At 31.3% G+C, this 13428-nt stretch overlaps 1 protein-coding gene across 1 annotated transcript in view; it reads left to right on the top strand.

Annotated features, from left to right (window-relative positions):
• Window positions 1-13428, top strand: part of LOC129216850 (sarcolemmal membrane-associated protein-like) — a gene marked incomplete at its 5' end in the record, with an annotated part of 105097 nt that overhangs the window by 55462 nt on the left and 36207 nt on the right. The window contains 3 exon segments of the mRNA XM_054851062.1: window positions 1353-1415; window positions 5936-6061; window positions 8664-8756. Of these exon segments, the coding sequence (XP_054707037.1) occupies window positions 1353-1415; window positions 5936-6061; window positions 8664-8756 (282 nt within the window).

Raw genomic sequence — 13428 nt, 5'->3', positions numbered from 1 at the left:
TGGAAAGAAGATTAATATAGTTTTAATTAAGTAAATGAGTAAAACAAAAGTTGTATTTTTACCTTTAGTCTTCTTCATTGAAAATTATTTATAATAATTATTATTTAAACAGCCCTTATATTCATAGCAAAAATAATTTACAAACAATGAATACAGCAGATATATTGGCTATTAAAATCTTTTTACTGTAAAGCTGTAAAAAAAAAAGCCTAAGCATTTTAATGAGGCAAAAATGATAAACTTTTTTTAAATCCTCTATTTATATTTATATAAGCTCTTGAATTTTTAAAATTTCATGCATGTCAGATTCTTTCCGCTTTTTGGGGAATGTTTTTCTCGAAACGATCAAGACTGCTAGATTCAAAATAGGAAAAAGAGTATGGTGATTTAAGGTAATTTTGAGCCGCAATTTCTCTGTTTAGAACTGCCCCTCTCATATTGTAAGTTTTACTGTCTAAAATTTAAAAAACGCTTTAAAAAGTAGTGGGATAGTTATCCAAAATTATTAATTATTAAGGGGTTTCAGTGCCTCAAAAATGATGAAACGATCAAAAAAAAAAAAAAAAATTTATTGCTTATTTCAAAACAAAAAACTATTCTGAACACAGGGGAAAAGTTTCATTGCTTTAGTTCAAATATTTAAAAAGTTGTGAGTGGTTTTAGGCCATGCTCCATATGTGTTCTTATGCAAAAGAAAAACTTCAAATTGCTTTTTCTCGATGATGGTTTTTTTTTTTTTTTTTGTTTTCATGTCATTAGAATCCCTAAGGATTTTTTTCTGTTAAAGATACCGCTTTAAAGTAATACTTTGTGCAATTAGGATAACCTATTTGACAAAACTGTGCATTGGATAAGCATTTTATGAATTACTCTAATGTTTACAGCATGTTAAACCTTCAAAAACCAAATTTAAAAAAAAAAAAACTTAAATTTTTTTACATAATTAATCACAGAAAATTTTCGAATGAACTCATAAGCAAATGGATGCACAGATTTTTAGAGATGATTATAGTGATCGTTTTGCAAAAAACGTTTTTTAAATGAGTGCAAAAATAAAAAAGCCTTTGGGATTTTTAAAAGTTGAAATTTTCCTCAATTATAATATTACAATGTGTAGGAAGAGTATTTTAAACAACTCCAAACGTAGCTTCTGATAACAATGACCATTCTTTAAATTCTAGCTTATGCAGTTTCCATGTTTTCTTTTCTTTTTTTTATTTTTTTTTTTGAAATAGATTGCTTTGTTTTTTGTATGCTTGTAGATAGTTTGCTCTTTTGCGGATGTTTCTTCAATCGTGATATTTTCTATCTCTTAAATACTATAAATTAATACTTATTTTCGTTTTTGACAGAAGTCCTGAGTGAAACCAGAGACAACAAAAAAGTAGTTGATGTGGAGTTGTTGCAAGTCAGAGGTACGTCATTAAAGTTATTTTTGTATTCATTTATTATTCTATCACTCAAAACATAATAGAGTGAAGCACCGATTATACGTTTTGGAAGGGATTGTATGAAAAAAGCGTACAAATGAAAAAAAACGTATAGCAGGATACATTAATCTTAATATATATATATATAAAATGCTAATGTGCGTACGTAAAGACAGGGTTTTCTCTATCACCACCAATTCCAATCAACTTCTGCTTGGGGTGGTAAGCACCCCTTGGTCTCCTGATGGGAATGAGGGAGTTTGGTCGCTGTGGGTGGTTGTGGGTGGCAAAAATGTGAAAAAGTATATGTCTGTCCTTTTCTAACTTATGAGAACTACGAGAATGTTCATAAAATTGTAGGAATAGTCTAGAAAACTCCAAAATGTGTGCAACTGTTACAATCGATCTAGATTGTTCTAGAAGATTTTCAATATTTCTAGAATGATCTAGAAAGTTCCAAAACATGCGCAAACGCTACAATCGACTAAGAATGTTCTAGAAATTTCCAGAATGACTTAGAAAGTTCTAAAAGGTTCTAGAATGATCTAGAAAGTTCCAAAACGTCTGTGAACGTTATAATCTACATAGAATGTTCTAGAAATTTCCAGAATGATCTGTCATATATGATTTGTCATATGTTGTATGTTCAATATACTATGTAAATAATTATGAAAATAAAACATAACTTTTCAATTTACTAAGATGTTTCATATTTTAACTTATAATTATTTCAATTTCAATTAAGGAATTAGTTAATTAATTTGTTATACTCTCTATGCATCACATGTTTAATAGTCAACTAAGTCTCTCAATATTTAAAATAGAAATCTATATTATCTACGTTAAAAAGAGAATTCTTAAAAATTTTATGTACCATTAAACGTGCAATGTATTTTAACCCGAGCAACGCCGGGTTTTGCAGCTAGTATGTATTAAACTCGACAGGGACCAAATTAAAAAGCGTATAAAAGATTAACGTATAAACGGTGCTTCACTGCATGCCAAAACGTACAATGTTTGTAACAGATCGATAGTTTCCACAGAACTTGCATATTAATTGAAATGGTCTCAAAAGAAAAATGCTTCATTCTGAGAGAAGAGTATATGCATCTAGGCTGAGGATCAGAGCCCAGATAATTTTGTGTCATTGATTTTGAAGAGATTAAAAATTGCCTAGGAAAGTGAAAATGGCTAATGTGACAGGGTTCGTACGCTTCTTCAAAACTCTTCCAATACTCCTTCATTTAGGAAAATTTTTTGAAGGGCCCTTCAAACTCCTTCATTTTGGGGGTTTAACTCCTTCAAAACTCCTTCTTTTTCAGTTCAAGACTACATAATCTTCCTCTGTGACAGTAACTTAAAATACTTAGATCGAAAACTAACTTTGTCACCCGGGCGATTTTAATGTAGTAATTTTGTGCATTTATTGTTCATAAAGATAGGCTTTACAAATCCATTGTTATAGTTAAGTCATAAAAGTTGAAGGTGAAAATGTTATTGGAAGACTAAGACATTTCATAAGTGTAATAAATCATGCTGGTGATTGGCTATTTTTTCAAGTTTTGTGGTTTTTGTTTTTCTCTCCTCCACACTCTCAGCAGCAAGAGTCAGGTTGTCTAATCTTATACATATAAAATCTGAGTATCTATCTATCTATCTATCTATGTCCAAGCTTCTTCTCCCGACCGACAGTGAACTGACCATCGAACCAGGTATCGATGGATTCGTCATCCTCCCGTCTTCATGTTTGGCTATTTAACATAATCCTCCGATAATAATTAGCGGAGATATCAATTAAAAATTATTAATTATGACTCTTAGATTTCAAAATAAAATCCGTATTTTTCGAAGGCTTTCCTCCGTTCAAATTATTATTCAGTGCTTCATCTCCACTTTCCGCAACAATGCTTTTATTAAAATGTATAGCATAAAGAAAATCATTGAGATGAAAGATCTGTTGCCATTTTTTTTCTCGAATATGCTCAGGTAAAATTCTTGTTTTTGTTTTGAGGCTTTTCCTGTAATCAGGGTGTTTAAGTTGTTTACTTTTCGATTATTTTGCCGTAATCTGCAGCAAAATTTTGCTGTTTTTTTTTTTTTTTTGTTCAAGCCTGATTGTTAAATACGCGTCACATGACATAACTTTCATTTTCGAGGAGGACCGTGCAAGTCGTAAAGTAAATGAGTGATTTACATGTTATTTGAGGGTTTGTACCTGGAAAACGGATTGATGTAATTCTTGTACGACCATGTGGATAGAATCCATCCAAATATTTATCTGAGTGGTATGTTGCATTAATAAACACCCGGGCAACGCCGGGTAGTAGACTATTTTATGTAAAAAGCGGATTGTTATTGTGCATAAATATTTCCGATATAGACTATCAGATGTAATTCAGTTTAACGTGAGTAAGGATTATAGTTGATAATGCATATATTTTCCCCTTTTGTGCTGACTGAAAATGTACTCATAACTTGTATCATTGATAACGATTATTAACGTTGATGAGGTGTTTTGGCAAAAATATGTTTTACTGGTGTTTTGCAAACCTTGCTTTACGCGCATTTAGTTATTCCTTAACGCGTTAGAAACTAGTGTCAGTGTACTACAAAAGCATCAACTGGACTGCTCTTACATTTTTTAGGTAGCCCGTGCAACGCCGGGCACGCAGCTAGTTATTATTTAAATATTTAAAAATACATAAGTCGATGTACTATATTAAGTGATTGTGTTAAAAAAAAAAAACAATTGCTTTGTAAATGAAAGTTATGATATTGTAAAAAAGGATCATCCACAAGTGATGTCATGCCTTGAGGAGGAGACGGGCTCATGAAATTGACAAAAGGGAAGAGAGAGGGGGACAAAGAGTAACACACCACACAGTTATTGTAACAATGTTTGTAAAAAATGACATGTGACAGGAGGAGGAGTTAGGTGAAGTATGACACTTTGTAATAAAGGGGGAAAGTTGTCAAATATGATGAAAAAAGTGACATTTAATGACAGCCGATTAGTTCTCCTCCAAAATCTCATTTTACTCTTTCAAAACTCCTTCATTTTATTTCTGAAATTGAGTAAATGCCCAAATGTTCATATTATAATGATTTCAAAAAATTTCCCTAAGTGAATGAATCGTGCCCTTTAATAATCACTAAATAAAAACCAGGTTAAATAGCTTGCAATAATGTTATCTCTACTTGTCAGAAGGTGAATTATCTCTTTTAAAAAGCAATTGAAATGCAAAGATAATAACTTTGCTTTTAAATGTTACTGTGACAGTAAAAATCTTATGATCAACTCATAAGATAAGGCGAATAATATAAATACAGTGAAGCACCCTTTATACGTTTTTGAAGGGACTACAGGGCCCAATACAGGCTGATTTTGCTACCGTTTTTCGGTACCTTCACAAAAATATTGCTTTGAAATAGGTACTTTCACAAAAATCAAATAGTAAAATCAGGTAGCTTCACAAAAACATCGAAAATTTCGCAAAAATTCGCATTTTAAAATATAAAATTTGTTTCTCTGTTTAAAACAAAATTTACTTATAAAATAAATTCTAAGCAGGTTTATATGTACAATCGCTTAAATAGCAACCTTTTTGTGGTATTTTAACTAATTTTTAGCCATTTCTCTCCAAAGTGCATTTATGCAATATTATCGCAATCTTTTAACATGTTTTGGGGAACCATTTTCTCATAATTTGCAAATTGTACACAGTACATAGCCCATTAAGCTGAAATTATGATGGTATTTTCGGTGCTTCTTAGGTTTTTAGCTCCCGTAAAATTTCACTTTGTTCTACTTCTCTTTTACAAAAATAGGATGCCTCTAAAAGTTTACAAAAACAATGCTGATAAAAAAAAACTTTTACAAAAATAGAATGATGCAATACTTTCACAAAAATAGGTAGCGAGAAAAATATCCTGGATTGGCCCCTGGCATGGAAAAAGCATGTAAGTGAAGAAATGTATAATAGGTACACGTTAATGTGTATTAGACTCTACAAGGACCAATTTAAAATCTATATAATTGTTAAAAATGGATAAACGGTGCTTCACTGTATTACAAATCCTTTCACAAAAGTCACAGAAAATTATGAAAAATGTTCACATAAACTATGTAACAAACATTGCTCAAAATTTTAGTGCATTTTGAGTAAATTTACATTTAACTATTATTCTGTTTTTATTGCAAATATCAGTAATAACTATTTTCTTAAAATGAAGTTTGCAAAATTCAATAAATTGCCCCAAAGTGCACAAAAAGGGAGTCTCGTAAAAAAAAATAAATACCTGGACTAACCCTTTTGCTGTATTATTTTTGAATTCGTCTGTGACCGAAAACAGCTTCTGGACTAAGTCGGTGATATGGATTCTTTTTGGTTATTTATCTCATCACGCCTTTGGGGGAGCAACTGATATTCATTCTGCTGTGTTCCTTGTAATCGTGCCGTTGTCTGTCGGCACGTGGCATTAAAATATTTGATGTATTTTTACAGCTCAGTTAGATGAAGTACAAACCAATGCCAAGAAGGTATCTGCCGAACTACGTAACGTTCAGGAACAGTTATCCACTGCCAGGCAACAGGTGAAGGAGAAGACGGAGCATGTGTTAGAATTAGAATGTGAGCTCTTTTCTATTTTTGTAAAGTATAATTTACCAGATGTGGTTTGTGTGCCGTTTTTAAATTTCTATGTTTTTCAAAAGATTTCTTTTATAATTCAAAATGAATGCATCTTAAAAAATTAAGTTCAAAGTAATCCAGATTTATTTTATTCAAAAACAAAAGTGAATACAAGCAGCAGGCTCTGGGCCCGGCTAGGCTAATCCTAGTCAGTTTATCAATCCCTATTGAAGATTAAGAGCCCCTCTTAAAACTGCTCACCAGATGGTATGTAAGAACTGCTTCTAGTAAAATATACTAAATGCTTAAAGCACTGTTGAAGTGGTCATTTTTAAACCACCACAGGAACTGAATGATGAACATCTTAACAAAAGTGAAATTTAATATTTTACAACAGTATATCATACATTATTTTAGCATATTTTGTTCTAAAACCATAAGCGTTAAAATTCATTGTTTGTTTTGTTATGTTTTACAAATTTTTCTGTATATTTCTCAATCCTATTAAGAAAATGAATTTTGGGGTACGTTTTCAAACAGGAACTTTATGTAAGTAAACCCGAGCATAAACAAACAAAAAAAAATATGTAGATCATAGAATCCTCTCTTCCTGTCAATAAATAAATAAATAAAATTTGAAAAAAAAATTAAGATAAGGTATTTTTTAATCTTCCACTTAATCTGCAAGGAGTAAAAATGTATTTTGAACAGAAGAATAAATGATATGGATCAAACTCTTAATCAATAATGATAAAATATTGTAAACAGTGCAAGTTACAGTGAAGTTGTTATAAGTACAGTAAACTCCCAATTATCCGTGGGCAGCTTATCCGGGACCTTTCACAGTTGAAAAAAAATTTTGTTGATGATTAACAATGAACACATTTTAACTTAACTAGTGAAAAATATATTTTTAGACATTATCATTTCTTTTTTTTCCCCCCTACCTTCCAATGACATCAAACCTACCGAAATCTGACGAGAAAAACCTAATTTTTACATCTAACACTACTTACTGCCTAAAATCTACACTACTTACTGAATTTTAGCTCTGCCCTACTTAAGTGCGTAAACAAGTGACTGGACCAGTCTTGAACTGGACCGCAAGTTCCACAGTTTGAACTAGACTTTGAGGTTTTCATCTTTTGCAGGTTGCAGGTAATCAGTTTGCACGATTTGCTCGCGTGAGTCGGTGATCTGTTTGCAACAATGAACGATCCTTTTTAGATTACTTTCCCAGTGAAAGTCAGAGAAAGAAGAAAAAAGCATGAAAGAAGGCTTAATGCACCTTAAAAATATATCGCGAAAAAGAAAAAAAAATCAAAAATAAATAAAGTGATTAAATAAATATCAAATATTAAAAAATTGGGAAGTAGGGTATTGAGATGGGGAAAATGTCTGTCGGTCTGTCCCCCCCCCCCCCCCCAATAACTTTTGAATGAATAGTCCGATTCGAACAAACTTGTTGTTTTTACATTTTATTGTTTTTTTTTATTTTGGTAAGTGCATTAATTCATTTAAAAAATTATTTTTGGCAACAGGGGAAAAAAAAGACGATTTTTTTTTTTGATAATGATGTATTTATTTTAATGACCTTATTAATTTTAATTATTATTTTTTCGTTTTGAAAGCTGTTAAAGAATTGTTTTAATGGGAAAAAAAGTGTATTAGCTACTTTGTTAAAAAGTTTTTTTTAGTTGAGTGAAGTCTAGGTTCATTCCTAGAAATCAGCTTAAAATATTAAAAAAATATGTTTGAAACAATTTGCGATTTTATGTTATTATTTTAGCTTTGTTTAAATGTATGCAATTGTTCTTGATATTTTTAAGCTATTGCATACTCTAGCATTGTTTTTACCTAGTTTTGGATTATCTACGGTTACCATACCACCCTATTCCGCGGATAATTGGAAGTTTACTGTAGTTCGAAGTTATTTAGATTAGTAAATAAATGTTTAGGGATGTGTGTCATTAGATCTTCTCTTAATTGTTTACAAATTGTGGAGTAATATATTTTAAATATATGCAAGTCAAATAATTTCATACACTCTACAAATAAGCACTTTTTTTATAGCCCAATCAGCGTAATTCAATTGTAACTTCAAAAGTAAGAACATTTGATTAATAAACAACTAAAAAAGAGAACATTTTGTTAAAGTTTCAAATGTGGTAATCTTTTTTTTACCAAATGTTTTCGAACTCTAGGTTTGGAAAAAATGCTAGTAGTGATTTTTCCTTTTTTTCTAAAAAAGAAGAAAGAAAGAAAAATCTGCAAATTTTTAATCGGATTTTTCTGTTTATTTATTGAATTCAACTAGTTTCGATTTATGCGAAAAACGAATTGACCATCGAGAGGCTGCCGTGTTATGTGGTTTGATTGGGAAGAGTATCATTTCTGAAAAGAAATTTTGATGATGTAAGATGGTTTTATGTTGATTCTTAACAAACTTTTTTTTGGAAATGAAGTAACCTTTTCCTTAAAGCCACTGAAGTGAGAATAGCCGATATTGCATATGTTAGTATCATGTGCAAAAACTTTTTTTTTTTAAATAATGTAATTGTAGTTATGATTATTTATTCTTACTTTCTTTGTATTCTTACAGGTAAGTTATTATCATTAATTAAAGAAAAAGAATCCGAAAGTGAAAAAGAATTAGGAATAGAATTTATGAAGGATGGCAGTTATCCAGCCAAAGGTACGATATACTTGACCCGTTTTTACTTTCTATGTGGGGAAACCTGGAATGGAATGGAATACAGTAGAAGACCGTTATAACGCCGACCTATATAACGCAATTCTCTATAAAACGCACCACTTTTCAGAAGTAAACAATAGGCTTTGAAGTTTAAAAAAATCCCTCTGTTTTGCTTTGCAAGCACTAAAATTGTAAGGCAAATCAAATTTTGAAACAGTTTCTCATCTTCTCCATCTTATTTCAAAGCTTTTAAATTGAAAATGAGTACTCACAGTGAACAGAAAATACCAGATGGCTCTTGAAAATGCAGCTGTTATGCAAACCAAGAAGCTAGCAGAAGTGCAGGATTTTGATTGTGAAACATATTTATTTGTGAATAACTCATTGTAATATTGGTGCTTTAACACTCATTGCAGATAAAACTCATTCTGAAGTGCTAATATAGAGATATATTCTTAATATTAGTTTCAAAATTTGTGAAATGATCTATATAACGCAAAAGCTCTGGTCCCAAGGTGTGCATTATAACGGTCTTCTACTGTATTCATTTTAAATCTAAATTTATATTGTCCTGCAAGATCATTTTAGACTCGAACTAAGTTATAACAGAAAATTAAAATTAACATGGAAAAATATTTTAAAATGTTTATACAAAAAAAATTTAATTCGTAGCACAGATTACGCCAATTATTCCTTAAAAAATAAACATTTTTATTGAATCGGTAATTTAAGACTGTTCACAAAGTTTACATATTAATGCTGCCTCATCATCATCGCTGTCCACACCGGCACACGAGTTTTCAGCACATTTTACACATTTTAAGCATAAGATAAATAAATACCTTTGTGCTGAACAGTAAAGTAAGACAAAACAACGTTAGAAGAAGCGCAAATTTGTAAATTACAGCAGACACGTGTTTCGGCGTTACAGGGAACGCCGAAACACGTGTCTGCTGTAATTTAAAAATTTGCGCTTCTTCTAACGTTGTTTTGTCTTACTTTACTATTTTAAGCATGCCACTTTATTTTTTATAACTCCTTGGATGGTTCACTTCATGGAATCTTCATACCATCTTGGTCTATCAGTCTTCCTGGTTTAATTCAGTACCATCTGAGACACAAATACTTGCTTAAAGACCTATACTGCCGTGTGCAGGTAAACGGCAGTATCTGTAGAAATGAGTTTTGGAGATATTTGAAGAAACGCGTTTCGGATTCAATGCAAACAATAGGGAAATGTTGGAATTGGACGTCTTTTTCGCGCCTTTTTTTGCAGCGGAAACCAAATAAGCGAGCTTGTACAATAAAGATATCGTACAGTAGATGACAAAAATGAAAAATGAAAAATTTGTAGTTACTGCCCTTTACCTGCACACGGTAGTATAATCAAATCGTTAAAAGAGGGATAGCATCCCATTTCGCCTCAAGACCATAGGCGGATTTAGGACTGAGTTCTTGGGGGGGGGGGGGGGGCAGGATTTTTTTTTTTTTTTTTGGAGCACATTTTTAATTGCCCCCCCCCCCCTCCCCATGTTTTGGTCAGTTTTCCTGTGATGCATAAGAACATGCTTTTACTCTTTTTTTGTGTGTCGTTTTCATTACTGTGTGTAATCATACTGTCCTTTTAAATTGACCTTAAAAGAGAGGGGGCTGGTATTAAGAGGGTAACGCAGTGCTCCCTTTTAAGTGGGATATAGAACATCTCCAGTTTTAGGGGGCCCGGGGGTTACTCCCCCGGAGGAAATTATCTAAATTGGATATAAAATTCTGCATTTTGAAGTCTTATAAGGGTTGATTAGAAATAATAGGCAAATAATTTTTTTTTTTTAAGTTTTAAGCTTTAAAAGTGCTTTGTGATGCAAGTTAATGCTTGAAAAGAAATGGTGCACAGATTTAGAGAATATTTATCAAGAGAGTAACATACTACCCATTTGAACGATTCTTAATTTATAAACTTGATAAGAAATAAAATTGAAGCACACTTTGCTTAGGAGTTTCAAAGACTTGTCTAATTATTTTCAAGGTTTGGTTAGTTAGATTGGGTTTTTGGTTCAAGAGTCCTTGTAGGCTATACTGCGCCAATTCTTTTCAGGGATTTTAGAACCTATTAATAATTTGCACTTTCCAGCCTCTGAAATTGAGTAGTAGATTATACAGCTGTACAGTATTGTTCAAACTTTGTAAGAAACGGCTATTTTAAGTTTAAAAGAAAAAATAAACTTTAATTTCCTTTTCAAAGAAGAAAAAATCATGATTTTTTTTTTAAATTTTTGAAAGATGTGTTGTTACTACATAAAGTCCTCCCAAAACTGGGGGGGGGCATTGCCCCCCTCTGACCCCCCATAAATCCGCCCATGCTCAAGACCATGTGTCAGGGTTTCCACTACGGTCCCAGTTTTCGCAAAATGAGAAAACACTATCTGAATTGCGAAAATAAGCAAAGCATTCTCACTATTTTGCTCCAACAAAAAATAAATTATTAAAAAAAAAAAACTTATGATTCAAGAGAGAAAGCAGCATGGCGATACTCAATTTAATCTTTTTTTAAATATTAAGCCAAGATTTTTAAATCACTATTCAGTTCAACAATGCTTAGTCTTCTGGAATTATGTCCCCCTCAATAACTGCATTATTGGGAGGAAGGGAGTGTAACATTCTAGAAACCAAACATGTAGTTTCTTTTTTTATTTTACGTTAAAAAAAAACTGCTGCACTTTTTTAAAGATGTCATAGATGAAACAAAAATTTTATTTTCAAACTGGAGATGAAACACATTGGGGTGTTTAGAAAGATATGAAAATATATATTATTTTAGCACTTGCTTAAACTTTTTCCACAGTTTTAGCTTTTATGCTGAAGAACTTTTGAACCCAGCTTAAACCCTGCCATGTGTACAATAGTTTTTTTTTTTTTGTATCTCTACTTTGATCTAATTAAATAAACAATGTCATAAAACTCATTTTAAGTGGGCACAAGTACTACAACTTTATACGTAAGAGTACTTACCTTTACCGTAATTTTATAAAAATTTTAATTTTATGAAAAATACTCTGAACTTCATTATTTTTCATCGAACAACAAATAATAACTGAATAATCATGGTTGCCACACTTCAGTTCAAGGGACGGAATTCCGTCTTTTCAAAAATTTCGGCCGTCGGATTTTTTTTTCCCATGTTCAAAATGATTTTTATAGATGAAGCAAATCTTTACTTTTGAATCTCTCACTCTCAAAAAAAGTCTTATTCTTCTGAGGAGAAAAAACTGACCCATCTGCTAAAGTTAAAAAGATAAGCTGTTTTCTTTCCCCAAAAATAATTAAATAAGTCACTCAATCTGTTGATTTCAACCATTCTTATCTTAATCTGGAAAATTTTATTAAAGTTTTTATCACAATGCATCTTATAGCCAAGAATCTCATACCTGAATTTTTTTTAATTACTATTTTTTTTTTTTTTTTTTTTGTATGAAATATGAACTATTTATGTAACATGAACTATAAAATCTGAAGCTTTTTTTCTGCAGTAGCAAATAGTAAGTTTTTTTATTGTATTTTATTATTAAGTTCTTTTTCTGCTTTTACCTCCTAAAAATCTTGGACAATGATATGTTATTTTTTTAATCTAGGTTTTAATTTTGACTTAATCTTACATTTTGGTTTTACTATATAGTTACAGCATCAAGAATTAGCATTATTATATGTGTCTAAAACATCAAACAAACTAAGCGCTAATATTTTGATGTCGCGAAATGGAGCCATGCGCTTTTCAGTCCTGGCCAATTTTTAGAGTGGCACCCATGTGAATAATGATAACCACCTTTTTTGTTTCACTGTTTTCGTCGTCGTTAATCTGATTTCCGATACGTTTCACCGACTTCGGTCTCGAAAACACCCTGTGTTCCCTTATGTATCAATATACATAGCTATCTGTCTATCGATAATTTATTGATCGATTGATGCATGAGTGACTTTTAGCTCTCCTTAACCGTTTACCCGCCAATGTTCCAAAAATGGAACATCATATTTAAGTGAAAATTTTCCCAAGAAATAACGTTAAAATAAACAAGTTTTTTTTAAACACAGTTTAGTCCTATTTCAAAGTATTTTTTGATTTCCTGCTTGATTGTTTATATGTTTCCAATTATTTATTGCGATTTTTCAAAGATGAGTGTTTTTTTAGCTTTTTGCAACTTTTTCTTATAAAATTTACCAAAAATTGGCTTTTTCAGAAAATGTGATGATATTTATTATAGTTGGGAAAAATACTTCAATGTATGATTTTAAAATGCTTGTAGAAATGTACAATGATATTTCTGAAAGGTGTACCCCTTCAAAATAGCATGTTCCAATTTTGGAACATTGGCGCTTTTAGGGAGTCAAATTTCCAAGAAGTAAATCGTTCGACTTCCAAGGGGAAATTTTATTTTTCGTAATATATGTTTCTTTTTTTTCTCATTTTGAATGTACTCTGATGTAGATGTTGGCAAAACTAAGTAAGTTTATATTTTGAAAGGATATGACGTTTCGTTAGCAAAGAAAATAATAACAGTCTTCTGTTTGACGGACTATATGGCTCCGAATCCACACCTGCTCGGACAGCAACATTGTCACGTGATAATAAAAAAATAATATTAGTGAGTGCTTCATTCTTCATATTTTAAATGCAGTTCAA

Source organism: Uloborus diversus, chromosome 2, assembly GCF_026930045.1.
Source record: "Uloborus diversus isolate 005 chromosome 2, Udiv.v.3.1, whole genome shotgun sequence".
Taxonomy (NCBI): Eukaryota; Metazoa; Arthropoda; class Arachnida; order Araneae; family Uloboridae; genus Uloborus; species Uloborus diversus.
This window is presented reverse-complemented; position numbering and strand designations above follow the sequence as displayed.